The following is a 16,356-nucleotide window of genomic DNA, read 5'->3' as shown; positions in this document are numbered from 1 at the left end:
GCAGAGCGTTAGCATTTCGAGGCCTGGCTAAGAGGTGCGAGTAAAAATACTTATGCGCCCTAGCATACGCTGAAGTCCCCTGCTATGGATGATATGTAAGTCATAAAATAAAAAGATCAAGCCATTTCTGAGGGGTTTAAAGGGTCTGGGGTAACTGGGGGTAGTGTAGGTTATCAAATCAGGGGGGTTGGAGGAACTAGTTGTTAATTGGGCGAACTGGTAAACTGGGAATGGTGTGAGCATTTATGCGGTAGAAATGGGATTTGCGTGCACATGCGCGTGCCCGCTTAAGATTTGGGACACGTGCATGGCTAGCTATTTTATAAAATGCTCGCATATACACGTTAATTATAAAATAGCCACACACAAGCACCGGTTTGAAAGTTACCGTCCCTGTACCCTGAGGTGTATACCATGAAGTCCCATGGCCTTATCCACTCTCATTTGTAATAAGTACTTCAAGTACCATCTCCTCTGTAATTAGGTTTGTAATCATTTCATATTTATCAAGGCCATTTCCCAACTTAGATTAATTGCCTTCTCTAAGCACATAAAATTTCTGCCTTTTGCCAGGTCTCTTCACAATTCTCATCTTCTCCCTTTATTATACCTATTTCCTCTTTGGTTTTTCACCTCTCCTCTTTATAGCTAAATAAGGAGTTCTATTATTTTTGCTGATAATTCTCCTCCTCTATTCTGTTGAATACTACAAAGTCTGCTTCTCCCTTAGAGAATCACACTGAGAAATTACTACTTACCTGATAATTTCCTTTTCTTTAGGACAGTCAGATGAATCCAGAAGAAGTGGATTATGCACCTCTACCAGCAGATGGAGACAGAGCAAACTGACGTCACAGTATGTATACCCCTTCAATCTTATCAGCCTGCCAGTATTTTCTCAAAAGCAGCTGTGGACAAACTAGCAAAAAACTTGATTAAAAATAGATAACTATTGCAATACTCAGCCAACAGGCAACACTGAACTCATACAAGAATGTAATAACATTAGTCTAGGGAGTGGAGTAACATTTAAGTAATCCCTGTAACACAGACACATAAGAGGATCATTTTGCAATCATTTGGCAGCCAAAGGAGGGAAGCTGGATTCATCTGACTGTCCTAAAGAAAAGGAAATTATCAGGTAAGTAGTAATTTCTCATTTCTTGGCGTCCATCAGATGAATCCAGAACAAGTGGAATATACCCAAGCTACTCCCGAATAGGGCGGGAGGCTGCCTACGGTCCAGTCAAAACCGCACATGCAAAGGCTGCATCCTCTCGAGCCTGAACATCCTGACTATATACCTGGAAAATGTGGGTTAGGAGGACCATGTCGCAGCCTGGTAAACATCGACGGGAGACAATCTAACTTCTGCCCCTGACACTGCCTGAGCCCTAGTGGAATGAGCCCTGACCTGACTAGGTAATGGGCTTCCCAGCACCCAAGTATGCAGCCGTGACTACCTCTTTAATCCAGCGAGCTATTTTAGCCGGCAGGGCTGGCGCTCCCTGTCTAGTGCTGCTGTGAAGGACAAACAGGCAATCCGACTTCCACAAAGGCTAAGTAACCTCCAGACATCTGACAATATGTCTCTTGACATCCAAGGGTCACAACAGACGATACTCCTCTTCATCTCTCTCTCTGTCCATAGATGGCAGGGAGATGGACTCATTCAAGTGAAACTCAGTGACCATCTTCGGTATAAAGGAACAGCATGCAGCTGTACCGCCCCTGGAGTCACCTGGAGAAATGGCTCCGAGCAAGACAAAGCCTGCAGTTCGGAAACCCTTCACACAGAACAAATTGCCACAAGGAACACCGTTTTCAAGGTCAGCAACCGCAAAGACAGAGTACGTAGTGGTCTAAATGTAGGGGGCCTTTCAAAAAATCCAAAACCAAATTAAAACTGCATGGGGCAATGGAAACCACAAAGGAGGATGAAGATGTTTTACTCCTTTCAGGAAATGGGCCACATCAGGATGAGCCAGCAAGGATCTACCATTTACCTGACCCCTGAAACAGGCGAGAGCCGCTACCTACATCTTTAAGGACTTGAGAACTAAGCCTTTATTCAAGCCATCCTGCAAAAATTCCAAAATAAGTGGAATCTTGAACAAGGAAGGAAGAGTACCTCGATCCTCACACCACTCTCCAAACCCGCACATAGGCCAAGGAAGTGGATAACTTTCTAGCTCTTAGCAAGGTGGAAATCACTGCCGCGGAGTATCCATGTTTCGGCAAGCGAGACCTTAAAGGGCCATAAGGTAAGACAAAATTGAGTCAGATTTTCATGAAGGACAGGTTCCCTGCTGCAAGGCAAATCCACCAGAAGCCTCTGCAGATCTGCATATCACAGTCTCCTGGATCGACCAAGAGCACCATCCCACCGTATCATTCAATCTTTCGAATCAGTCTGCCCAACATGGAGGAAAGGCATACAGCAACTTTTCTTCCAGCCACTCCTGCACTAGGGCATCGATCCCAATGAATTCCTCTTGCTGCTGAAAAAAAGCAGAACGTTCGCATTGTGCAAAGTCACCAACAGTAGGAACGGGAGACCCCCAGCGATCCTGAAATGCCTCATCTAACACCACCCACTCTTCTGGGTCCAGACTCTTCCTGCTGAGAAAGTCTACTCTTACGTTGAATTCGCAGGCAATGTGCGAGGCTGAGATCATCTGGAGATGCATCTCTGCCCATTCCATAAGTTGATCTATTTCCTGCGACACTTGTTGGACCTTGGTGTGATAGTGTCTGATGATCTGAAGGCAGCGAAGCAATGTGACAAGGCGATAACTAAAGCCAGAAGAATGTGGGACTGCATAGAGACAGGAATAACCAGTAAGAAAAAGGAGGTGATAATCCCCTTGTACAGGCCCTTTGTGAGGCCTCACCTGGAGTATTGTGTTCAGTTTTGGAAATCGTATCTCAAAAGGGACAGAGACAGGATGGAGGTGGTCCAGAGAAGGGAAAAAATAATAGTGGGGGGTCTCCAATAAATGACTTATGAAGAGAGGTTGAAGGATCTAAATAAGTATACCCAGGAGGAGAGGAGGTGCAGGGTAGATACAGACCTTCAGATACCTGAAAGGTTTTAATGATGCACAATCGACAAACCTTCTCCGCTGGAAAGAAATCAGTAGAACTAGGGATCATGAAATGAAACTCCAGGGAGGATGACCTAGAACCAACGTCAGGAAATATTTGTTCATGAAGAAGGTGGTGGATGCCTGGAAAGCCCTTCCAGAGGAGGTGGTGAAGACAAAAACGGTGAAAGATTTCAAAGAGGCATGGAATAAACACTGTGGATCCCTAAAGGCTAGAGGATGGAGATAAGAAAAAGAGCTCATGGGGGTAACATACTGGTGTGGCGATTACTACCCTTAACCGAAAAGCCTTCATACTGTGGATGCAACTCATTATTGCTCTCTGCTTCAACGGCAGAAGGAAAAGAGGTTCAACAAAGCAATCAACAAGGACACTGAATTTTACGGTCTGGGAAAACAAATAAGTAAGGGAGCAACTTGCTGATGCGGCTATTACTTCCCTTACCCAATAAGCCTTATAATTGTGATGTCATTCCAACACTGCTTTCTGCTTCAATGGCATAAGATAATGGGGAACTGGACTCAGACAGCAACCAACAAGGACCCTGACTTTGACAGTTTGGGACACTAAGTATGGGAATAACTTGTACTGCAGGGCAGATGCCACCCCTGATGCTACCATTATGGGGAAGACCAGTATGGGGGTGGCTGATGATACCATATGCTTGCTGGGCAGACTGGATGGACTGTTTGGTCCTTTTCTGCTGTCATTTCTATGTTTCTTGGTGGTAACTCCCTAATGATTGATGTAAGCCACAGTCGTTGCATTGTCCAACGACATTCGGACCGATTGATCCTGCAGCCTGTCACTGATCTGTAAACATGCCAGCTGGATCACCCTGGCTTCCAGCCGATTGATGTTCCAGAGCGTATCTTCTGCACTCCAGCTCCCTTGCACTGTCAGCTCCTGACCGTGAGCTCCCCAACCAAGAAGACTCACATCAGATGTCAGTACTAGCCAGTCCGATGGGGTTAGGGAAACTCCCTTCCATAGAGATCCACATGCAGCCACCACTGCAGTTGGGAGGAAACAGCAGGGATGGGACACCTTTGAGGACCAGGATGGGACGAAAGGAGCCCTCCTTCTTTGGCATGATGAAATAAATAGAATATTGCCCCAAATTTTCTTGAGACATGGGCACTGGGACCACAGCCTTCAGACTGAGGAGCCTTGCCAATGTACTCTCTTCTGCGGGGAGTGGCAGAGAGACTCCAGAACACATCCCGAAGAACACTGCAAAGCTCCATCGCATATCCTTTTCGTATCACCTCCAGGACCCACTGAACCAATTGATTTCGACCCATCTCTGATAAAAGAGAGAGCGGCATCTCCCTATCTTCTGTTCCCTGAGGTGGATCGGCAAACTTTCATTGGGAGGCTCAGGAAGGTGCCTCTACCAGAGCCTGCATGCCTTCTGGGTTGTCTGGGATGAAAGGACTGAGACCTAGTGAAAGATCGCGTTCTCTAAAAGGTCACTCCTCTATAGGGTGAAAATGCCTGGATACTTAAGCACGACCTCTCATGTTAAAGGAGTGCTGCGTCAGCTTCTTATCCTTTGGAAAACGAGAAACTGGAGATTCACCCCACTTATTAGCCAGTTCCTCCACCTTGCTCCCAAATAAAAGCAAGCTGTTAAAGGGCAATTTGGTGAGGTTAGCCTTGGAGGTCGCATCGACTGACCAATTTCTCAAATATAATTGATGCCTGGCTGCTACTATACAAATCATCCCTCTGACTGAAGTGCGGACCAAATCAAAACCCGCATCTGCCAAGAAGGCAGTGGCTGGTTTCATAACTGCATTGGAGCTTACGCCAGACTCATTAACCTCTTGGGAGTGAAGCAAACGAACAAGCTCCCAAGGAACAACAAGAAGCAATCTGCAAGGTCATTGCCACTGCTTCAAATGCTTGCTTAAGGATAGACTCAATCTTTTTATAATGAGCATCCTTCAAGGCCGCTCTTCCATCCATGGGAATAGTTGTCTGAATAGAGACTACACACACAAGTGCCTCTATTTTCAGAAAACATAAGCACCCTCTTACCACTAGATTGAGGGTACAGGCCTTCCAAAACCCGACCCCCTTTGAAACAAGCCTTTGGGGCACCCCACTCAAGATCAATCAATTCTTGAATGGCCTCCATCAAAGGGAAAAAACAAGAGCCTCTACGCAAGGAAACCAAAATGGGATTTCTCTTCAGCTCAGACCTGGAATCTGCTCCAGGAACCCCAAGCATTTCCAAAAGCTGGCAGTTCATCTCTATGAAAGAACCATAGCACAGTTCTAAATGGTTCTAATCCTGGAGGAATTTCACCATCCTCAAGAGTCAGGAAGTCCCACTACCGCTCTAGGAGTACTCCGGCGCTTAACAGAAGGTCTAGGCAAGGCTCCTACCTGCACCTCTGCTCTGGGAGAATTGAACAGGGTTGAAAACTGCGCCTGAAGAAAAGATTGCAACCCCTGGAAAAATTCTATCCATGAAAAAGTGGAAGTATCCAAACCAGGAGGCACCTGAGGTGTACTCACTGAGCTACCGTCCCCTGCTGAGGAACCAGTTAGAGGAGGTCCAAATTCAGGCGCCCCACCTGAGTAGTCTTTACCCAGACCTACATTCCAACTGGAAAGAAGCAGTTGCTTCTTTCCAGTTGGAATGCCCACTAGTGCAAAACAAATGCGCTTAGGCTTCTTAGGTATGGGAGCTATTAATGCTGACAGTGTGCTGAACGGTGGCTGGAGGCATATGTCTAGCTGTTATACACACACATATACACACACGCACACAGATTATATATATATATATAACAGCTAGACATATGCCTCCAGCCACCGTTCAGCACACACACACACACATATATATGTAGGTCTTTACCCAGACCTACATCCGACTGGAAAGAAGCAGGTTTAATGAAATCAGAGGAAGATAATTCTCCATGAGCGCTGGCACAAGTTAGTGGGCACTCCTGGCTGAGATGCCCTAATATGACAGGCAGTGCAAAGAGAAATGCGCTTAGGCTTCTTAGGTATAGGAGCTATTAATGCTGAGTATGCTGAACGGTGGCTGGAGGCATGTATCTTGCTGTTATACACACACACACACACACACACACACACATATATATATACACACACAGATGTAGTCTTTACCTAGACCTACATCCGACTGGAAAGAAACAGGTTTAATGAAATCAGAGGAAGATAATTCTCCCTGAGCGCTGGCACAAGTTAGTGGGCACTCCTGGCTGAGATGCCCTGATTCTCCCTGAGCGCTGGCACAAGTTAGTGGGCACTCCTGGCTGAGATACCCTAATATGACAGGCAGCTAGACATATGTGTGTATGTATATATATGTGTATATAACAGCTATACATATACACACACACACACACATATATATATACAATCATATGTGAGGATACATCAAATACATCACTCAGTATTCAAACTTTTATTTCTTTATATTTTTTCACAGTCTTTTTATCAAAAACATACAAGTAGCAGAATTCCTTCTTACTATTACACATAAATCCACCCTAAGGTGGGGATTAGCAATTAAACAAGTTGTCTGTCTTTCTGATTATACTATTTACACATATATATACATATACACACACATGTGTATATATATATATATATATATATATATATATATATATATATATATATATATATATATACATACATACACACTTCCAACTTAGGGGCCCAAAAATTAGGCGTCCAACACTTAGGCCCCTAACTAGGTGTCCAAGACTTAGGTGTCCCAAAGATAAGCACCCTCCAAAAAATTAAGTGCACAGTACAACTTGTGCGCACAGGTAAGCGTATGGCCACTATGGTGCCACGTAACTTGGATGCACAAACTATAAGGCCCAACTATGCAGCCAAAAACTGAGCGCACAACCTGGACGCACAGCTACATGCACACACCGAACCGACAATCCTATAGAGGACAGCCTGAGAAAGTGTGCGAAATGCCGTTGTAGCCTACCAAGTGGTGCGCAGCGAAAAAGCCAGAGAGCAGGGCCTAGCCTAAGGAGACTGTTCAACCCCCCAGGCTGCCCACATCCCTCGACCTCCCACGGAGCACAAGCATGCTGAGCACTGAGATCAAGGGAAGGAGGAAGCCCTATGTAACAAAAGCCTGGTCTCTCTATATTACATTATTTTTTTTAAAACTTACCGGACCTCAGCCTTACCTGGCTGAGTACAGAGACTGTCTCCGGCTGGGGATGGGAGAGGACAAGCCATCACCACTGCGCTCGGCTTCCTGCACCTGCTGCTTTTCAGCTGCTTAGTACACGCTGGCTGAAAACCAGCTACTGGACCAAGGCACTCATTTGAGGGACCATGGAAATCACCTCAGGAATTCTCAACTGGGGGAGGGACCATTTGTTATCACCGCAGAAGAATGAGGTGAATTTATTTCCTTAATTTTCCTCTCTCAAAATGAAGCAATCTGCAGTAGGGAGAAGTACGTCCACCATCTACTGGAGACAGAGAATACTGGCAGGCTGTTGTCATTACAGGGCTATATATACTGTGATGACAGTTTGCTCAATCTATATCTGCTGATAGAGGTGCATAATCCACTTGGTTCTGGATTCATCTGACTGGACACTAAGAAATGGTCTCTTTTTCCTTTTAATTTTGTTGACCTGCCTTTCACAAATATTTATCATGCTCCCATTTATTGTCAATCAAAGTTTCTCCGTACTCTTCGGCTCTTGGAATTCTAGAAGGCCTCCCTAACATGCAGGTCGATGCAATATCGGCATGGGGAAAACGGGCACTCAATCATGAGCGCCCACTCTCCCAACATACGTCCATCAACCTCACTGGAGTGCCTGAATTAATATTTAAATCGGGTGCTGCGGTAAAAAGGAGACATTAGGGAAAACTGTGTGTCCCTAGCGCCTCCTTGGTGCAGGCGCCGAGGAGAGGTCGGCTGTCAGCTAGTGAGGAAAACGGACGCTCAACCATGGGTTAGAAAAATGAATGCTTATTAATTGAGTGCCCCTTTTCCTAACCTGACTGCTGGCACTTTTTTTTTTTTTTTAATCGCTATGATAATTAAGTTTGAGGAAGAACAGCTTTTCTGTACACTTTTTGGGCTGCTCAGAAATTAAAACCTGCTCTGGGCGGGGGAGAATAGCTAATAGCCTCATCAACATGCATTTGCATGTGATGAGCGCTATTAGTTTCGCGGGGTGATGGATGCGCATTTTGGACATGCTAATCCCCTTATAGAATAAAGGGTTGTGGACGTGTGACCAAAACCCGCGTCCAAAATGTGTTAAACAGTGTGCTTGGCTGAGTGCACTGTATTGCATTGACCTGATTATCACTTATCTTGAAGACAGTCTTCCTTAATTTTAGTATGGTTCAATTCAGATTGTGGTTTTATATGAGTCACAAAGCATGTTAATCACTTTTCCCTTAGATGTGGCTTCTTTGAAATCGCCTGTACTTCCTTGCTCTCATAACTGTGTGTCCAAGAGATACATCAATGCTTTGAATCCTCTGCTTAAGATTTACACTTGTTCCATGTTTGAATGTTTGAGCCTTGTCTATAGTAAGGTAAGTGAGATTTCTCTTAACTTGTGGACTTGTCCACTGACTGAAAAGCCAAAGAGATTGAGGGACATTGCTGCAATCTAGCCACCAGTAGCTGTCGTATCTTCAAAGTCATCACATCAAGTTTACAATGTCAGTTTCGACAAGCTAAGATTTTGTTCTCTGGCAAGGAGTCTGACATTCCAGACACCTGCACAGATCCTATAGCCTCAGTGTTCATGGCTTTGTCCGAGACATTGTGAGCAAGCCTCATGAGGGTCAATGATGGAAAAGTTCTGACTGTACTTGAGAAAGAACTTAAAGCTGTTGGTCTGCTTCTCTGACACTGTGAAGAAAACGAATGAAGAGAAATCAGACTAACAAATGTTAATTCTGAAAGATAGCCAAAGTGGGGAAAAACTCAGCTGAACAGACAGCTGGAAAGGCTGCAAAGAAGAAATACAAGCCTACTCTGTGGAACAAAGAAAACATAAAACTTTAAAAATTCTATAAACTCTGACTAGTATGACTTAGAAATTTTAAGGCAAGAAAAGAAAGCAAGTCTCCAAGTTCTGTGGGGCCACTGAAGAAAAATCATGTCTGATCATCTCAGTGGACAAAAATGAACTGAAGGATGCTGTGAAGCCACAGAAGTGCAGGAACTACCATGCATGAACAGTAAAAGGCCTTCAGGCCTTTTCTAGAAAATTTTGCAAGAATTCACAAGTTTAGTATTGAGCATAGTTATGGGAATTACTATTCTTCAGAGAAAGAGAAATATTTTAAAGAATAATATTGGTATTTTTGTTTTATTTGTATATCATGTACTACTATTTTTAGCTTTTTAAAAAGAATTCATTTTTGTTTAAAATTTAAATGCGTATATTGCAATGGCCGAAATTTCTTTACAGTTTTACAGAACTGATGGAACTCAGCAGGAATCATCAACTCTGTAGCAGCTATTTAAATTTCTTTGCTAAAGCATCATAAAAGATTAAGCAGCATAAAATGTTTGCACAAATAATCCAATTGCTGTAAGATGTATATAACATATTTAATCCAATTAAATGTGTACATGTTCTGAGAAAAATAAGGTATTTAGTACTTCATGCCTTTGTTTACTTTGTTTTACTCTGTGGTACAAATATGCAAATTGATGCTACAAGATTAGCCCATCCTATTCAGCCAATCCCAATTTCCATATTTTTGGTGTATAATAGTTTAATAAGAATATCAATTATTATTTTGTCAACCTTTATGTCATCTCTTTAAATGCATAAGGTAACCATATTACTGATATCACTGGCACAACCTAATAAAATGGAATTTTTAAAATACTGGAAAAAAATAAGCAGCTTTCTACTGCACTGTATTCAGATCTTTATGCCTTTATGACTCCATTCATAGATCACCAAATACAATACGGGCAATAGTTTCTAGTACAATCCTGATGTTCTAAATGCCTTGCAATAAAATTAGGCCAACAAATAAAAAGTATATCCAATAAAATGTCTGCAATACAATTTGAATAGCTATTAACATTATATGTCTTTTTAAATAAATACATAAATACAGGATACATGGGCTAATGTGTTTTCAAGCTTGCCACATCCAGGGACTCAACTGGAAAGCGAAGTTGCTTACCTGTAAGAGGTGTTCTCCTAGGAGAGCAGGATGTTAGTCCTCACACATGGGTAATATCATCAGACGGAGCCCTGCAAGGAAACTTCTGTCAAAGTTTCTAGAAATTTTGGCTGGCACACTGAGCATTCCCAGCATGCCACTATCCCTGCGTCCACGCGGGGCCTCTCCAGTCGTGTATGTAGATACGAGAAAACAAAAGAATAAACTAGGAGAACCCAACTCCGCGTGGTGGGTGGGTTTCATGAGGACTAACATCCTGCTATCCTAGGAGAACACCTGTTACAGGTAGGCAACTTTGCTTTCTCCTAGGACAAGCAGAATGGTAATCCTCACACATGGTGAATCCGTAACCACAGGCTGGACTCGACCCAGTGGGACCAACCGGCACCCAAACCAGGTGCCAACGGGCACAAGAAGGTGCTGTTGGTAACACTCCTCCCCTGAGAGATTTAGGGGAGGGTGGGTAACAGAAGGCGATTGGTTCCCCTTGGGCACTGGAATAGAGGGCTCGGACTTGCCCAAGCCAAACACTTTTTCCATTTTGTCCACTCTGGCCCGGTGGGCCCTTCAGGGTCATTTGAGAACACAATTCGCAGCACGGACATTGTGCGATATCCCCAAGTAGAGGATACACACTTTATGTGGATCCGTTAGGGACATAGTACGGGGGCACCGGGGGCATTGGGAAGCAGCCATGAGGTGCACAGAGACCACAAAGGCAAGATGACTGGCAGAGACGGGAGAAACGAAAAACTCCACTGACCAAGAAGAACCCAACGGGAACCGGAAGAGAGACCCAGCGCAGGGAAAATGGCATGCAAAAACCACAAAGAAACAACTCACTTTTTCCGAAAAAAGGCATGAGCTTCACCTCCGTAAGATGACAGCTCTGCAGAAAAGAAAGAACTGGAGAGAGACCCCGCGTGGATGCAGGGATAGTGGCATCCTGGGAATGCTCAGTGTGCCAGCCAAAGTTTCTAGAAACTTTGACAGAGGTTTTCCGTGCCGGGCTCCATCTGATGATGTCACCCATGTGTGAGGACTACCATCCTACTTGTCCTAGGTGAAATGGGCCTTTTACCATAATTTATCTTTCTTAGTCAGCAAATTCAAATACATAATTAACATCAAAATTACTTTATACTATTATTTTTGGCATTTTGAACAAAAATAATTTTCCTTCTTAAGCAACAGTCATATGTTTTACAGGTAGTCCTCATGATTATGTCACCTGAGTTGCAACGTTCGGCACTTATGTTTCTGCTGATTTTGCACTCTGCTCCAGTACCTCCAAGAGCTGATTCACCTTATGGCTCTGAGCATGGCGCCGATGTCAGCATATCTAAAATCATCTCCCACTGCTCATTTTTCAGGAGGCAACTAGCATGTTCAAACAAAGTCTCCACTGCTCAGCATGCAGATGTCAGGCCTGATGTCAGACTTTCAGCCTTGGTTATTTAAAAAGCTGATTTTGCAAGGGTGAAAAGCAAGTGGTATCACCATTAACATCTCCTTTGGTTTCAGAGAAATGCCAACAACCTGGTAAGCCTTCACCTCTTTTTCTCATTTGGTATCAAATATTTAATGAAAAATGCCAGCAGCTGTGCAAGCCTTTGTTTCTCTCTCCGTCTTTTAAATTTTCAGCATTTCTATTTCTGTCTCCTGTGAAATTTCCTCAAGCCAGCACCTATGGTAATAAATCTATTATTTTTAGTTGAAGTGGGATTCACAGATTTTGTGTTGGAACTAATCCTCTATGTATAACATTGCTTCCTATGAGAGAAATCGGTTTTGACTTAAGATATAGTTTTCAGGAACAAATTGTGGCTTAATTTTGAGGACTTCATGTAATTGCAACCCAGCTTATGGAACAATATCCATAGGATTTATACAAGGACACCTGTTACTCTTCCCTTTTTGAAAAAGAATCAAACCTAGTTATCAGCAAAGTCTTCTCTTGAACTCTGCATTTACATTCATTTTACTGCTAGGTATCCTCTCTTAATTATGAAAAAGTATTGTACTTTTACATGTGCTTATCTTATTTTTGGTATCTCCCCTATACTATGAAATCAATGTAACACTGTGTATTGTTAACTATACACAGTTTTGTATTATTCAATTCCCAGTTTTATATTCTTATAACCACTCCACTCACACTCTTCCTCTGACATATGCACTTGGAAAAGGAATACTCGAAATTAGACATCACAGACATACCTAGAATCAGGTCTGCACTCTTGGTACTACTTGCTGAACCCTGGGACACTGCATCACTACATCCTGAAATTCCGGAATACTTTGAGGAATGAGAAACTACCCTCTAAATGATTGTGGATCATCGTATACACAGTCAGAATATGGAATGTCTGGGAAATCTGAGGATAAATAAGAGAGAATATCATAACAGATTCCATCAAGGCACTTGATTAAATGAGACAGCCATCACCTCTTTCTTTCACACATGTGGTTCCAGTTTCTTGCACCCTTATTTCCAAGCCATCAAGCAAGCTTTTAGTAAACACAATTCCTCCTTGTGCACAACTCTCTTTTTTTAAATTTGAATTTCCCTTTAAATACAAGAATCAACTTGTATCAGAAAATGAGATACCGTTCACAGCAAAACTTACATATCACAAGACATGCATACCGAATGCTGTAGTTACACGATGTTAGGTTCTATTTAGAAGCTACCACTCAGGAAAAAGATCTAGGCATCATAGTGGATAATACTTTAAAATCATCGGCTCAGTGTGCTGCAGCAGGTCAAAAAAAAGCAAAACAGAATGTTAGGAATTATTAGGAAGGGAATGGTTAATAAAACCGGAAAATGTCAAATGCCTCTACAATCACTCCATGGTGAGACCGCACCTTGAATTCTCTGTACAATTCTGGTCGCCACAATCTCAAAAAAGATATAGGTGCGATGGGAGAAAGGTACAGAGAAAGGCATCCAAAATGATATAAGTGGGATGGAACAGCTCCCCTATGAGGAAAGGCTGAAGAGATTAGGGCTGTAGAGCTTGGAAAAGAGACGGCTGGAGGGGGATATGATAGAGGTCTTTAAGATCATGAGAGGTCTTGAATGAGTAGATGTGAATCGGTTATTTACACTTTCGAATAATAGAAGGACTAGGGGGGGCATTCCAGGAAGTTAGCAAGTAGCACATTTAAGACTAATCGGAGAAAACTCTTTTTCACTCAACGCACAATAAAGCTCTGGAATTTGTTGCACAAATGTACCCTGCGCATGTATGTTTAAAAATCCAGCCCTTAGTGTAGCTGGGTTCAAAAAAGATTTGGATAAGTTCTTGGAGGAGAAGTCTATTAACTGCTATTAATCAAGGTTACTTAGGGAATAGCTATTGCTATTAATTGCATTAGTAGCATGGGATCTTCTTACTGTTTGGGTAATTGCCAGGTTCTTGTGGCCTGGTTTGGCCTCTGTTGGAAATAGGATGCTAGGCTTGGTGGACCCTTGGTCTGATCCAGCATGGCAATTTCTTATGTTCTTATGTAAAAACAATGACAGTATCTCCATATATCATAAGGAAAAAGGGGGAGACAAAGGAAAAATATAGAGCAAAAATCAATGAAAATCTTACTAAAATAATTGCTTTCTAGACATCCCCTACAAATATTTTATGCTAGTCGACCCTCAGGAGGCAAATGAGGAGTGTAAGTCCAAAAATACGCGTAATTGAGACGGCTCAAGAAACAAATAGTTTGAGTTCTGGTACTTGATTAAACATTTACACGGGTATTTCAAAGAAAATCTAGTGCCAAGTGATACAATTTCTGTTTTCATTACAAGAAACTTCTTTCGTCTGGTAATTCTTGTTATGTCTGGGTACAACCAGAACTTCTAACCTTGGAATGGCTGTGCTTGATTTCGAAAGAAAAATCTTAATACCGAATTTCTTTCTGATGCAAATGCAAAAGTTACTAACAAAGTCCCTCTTGTCTGTATATACGTTTCTTGAGAGAGTTCTAGAATATCCGCAATATTTGAGGAAATATCTTGTAGTTGATCACTAGAAGCTGCGTTTAAGGATGACAGCAAGTATTAAATTTTTGTAATCGTCGGGACTGCTTCTTTAGGAAATTTGAGAATTTGTGTAAGATAATTACTAAAAAGGTCCGGAGGAGAAACCAATTTCAAATAAGGAAAATTCAAGATCCTCAAATTTAAACTTCTTAGTGTGTTTTTCTAAGATTTTTCAACTTCTTAGAATAAACGGTATCCGATTGAACAACTTGGCTTGAACTGCTTCCATAGAGGATTTTCTTGTATCTAAATCTCTCAGTTTAGTGTCAGCTGAAATTATTTGGGATTCCATTCTCGTAGTCTTAGTGGTATTTTTTTTCATAACTTGTGTTAAGGAATGAATAGCCTTTTCCAAAGAGGATAATGCATTCCATATTGAATCTAAAGTAATTACTGAAGATCAAATCAATGAGGGCTGAAGAATCAAATGTACCTTAGAATCACCTTCTCCTCCTTCTGAGGGGTTCCCATCGCCCAGCTCATCGCCAAAAATTTGTAAATTTTCCAAACAGCCCATGGAATCTCTTGAACAGAGATTCTCTGAAGATAATGCCAAAATGGCATCCCTTCTCGGGGCAGAGATTTTTTCTTCGTTGGATATTCCTTTAATCAGGGATGGTAACAAATCCCCCGAAGTATCACCAAATGTGGCAGATGGTGGCAAGGGTTATCGATGGGGGCCCAGGGCTCAAAGATGTTTCCTCAGCCATGGGAGCTGGCATTCACTCACCGCTGACCTCCACTGTGGCCCTGTCCTCCGATTTGTGTAGGGGAGACGCAAAGAACAGGTCTATCAGCTGTTGGCGAAGTTCAGGTAAAGGAGAGGAAGTCGAGACTTCCCTCAATTTTGTCTCTCTCTTAGTATGCAGCATTACCGAAAGTGGAAAAGAGAAAAAGAACAGAGGTATTCATGGAGAGAGCATCTCAGGGTGCATGCTAGAGAGTGGCCATCTTGGTCTCCCCCTGTGCACAACTCTATAGAAGATTTTTGATAAAGGTTTTGTCATGTACAAGAGGGAAGTTACAATAGACCATGGGGAAAAGCTAACAGATGCTCCAGAGCACATGGTTCAGAGGGAGAGGTATATTCAAAATATACAGACAACCATGGGAAATTATCTATCCCAATAGAGAAGCTATGGGTAAAAATTGAAGTAGTCCAGACTGATATAAATATACAATTCCGTATATTGTTTCATACCACAGACATCACAAAAGCACTGGAAAATGTATACAGGATAGCCTTCACAAAATCCAATACTTTTGTGATGTCACTTCTCTAAACATAAAAAGAAAACCACTATACATTATTGATGTGTGTTTTTACATTTTTATTCACTTTTGCATGATAGATTTAAAAAAACTTAAAATATTAATACAGACTTTGGGACCATGATTAGAATGTCTGCAGTAGGAAACATTATAAGAGTTGCATACTCTAAGCTTGTTTGAACTAGATTGTCAAGTGTCCTTGGTTCAATCAAGAAACTCAGAAATAAAAAAGAAAAAAAAGGGCCATGCATAGGGCTGAAATGGAAGGTGGATGTGAGGTCACCACATTAGAAATTATGGGGTACTTTTGAGTGTTCGGTCGCTGGAATATAGGAATTTGGTTTATGATGGCAGGAGGTTTTATTATAATTCTCATTTGAAGTTTCCCTGAACTGGTCTTACGAACTTTTTACTGTTGTGCTCTTGGAGGATTCAAAACAATTAGGTGTGTGTGTGTAGGTATTTACTGTCACGTGTTTGCTGACTATTTCATAAACAAAATTAATACTCCTTTTTCACCTATTCAGCATCAGAATTTAGATTGTTTACCGACTGGCGTTACTGATCTAGTAATCATCTAGAAGAGATTAGATTGCGTGTCATAGGCTCAGATTGAATGTTTAGTAACAAGAGTTAAAATCATCATTTTTCCCTTTTGATCCATGCCCCACTTGGATTTTCCAAGCCCTTAACAATACTTTTGTGGATCTGCTTATGGAAATGCTAAATTT

General features: G+C 42.2%; 1 protein-coding gene across 1 annotated transcript in view; it reads right to left on the bottom strand.

Annotated features, from left to right (window-relative positions):
* The window catches only part of RICTOR (RPTOR independent companion of MTOR complex 2), a 663,554-nt gene that overhangs the window by 37,325 nt on the left and 609,873 nt on the right, over positions 1-16,356 (bottom strand). The window contains 2 exon segments of the mRNA XM_029578377.1: positions 12,526-12,628; positions 12,631-12,683. Coding sequence (XP_029434237.1) covers positions 12,526-12,628; positions 12,631-12,683 — 156 coding nt within the window.

Source organism: Rhinatrema bivittatum, chromosome 1 (genome assembly GCF_901001135.1).
Source record: "Rhinatrema bivittatum chromosome 1, aRhiBiv1.1, whole genome shotgun sequence".
Lineage (NCBI taxonomy): Eukaryota > Metazoa > Chordata > Amphibia > Gymnophiona > Rhinatrematidae > Rhinatrema > Rhinatrema bivittatum.
This window is presented reverse-complemented; position numbering and strand designations above follow the sequence as displayed.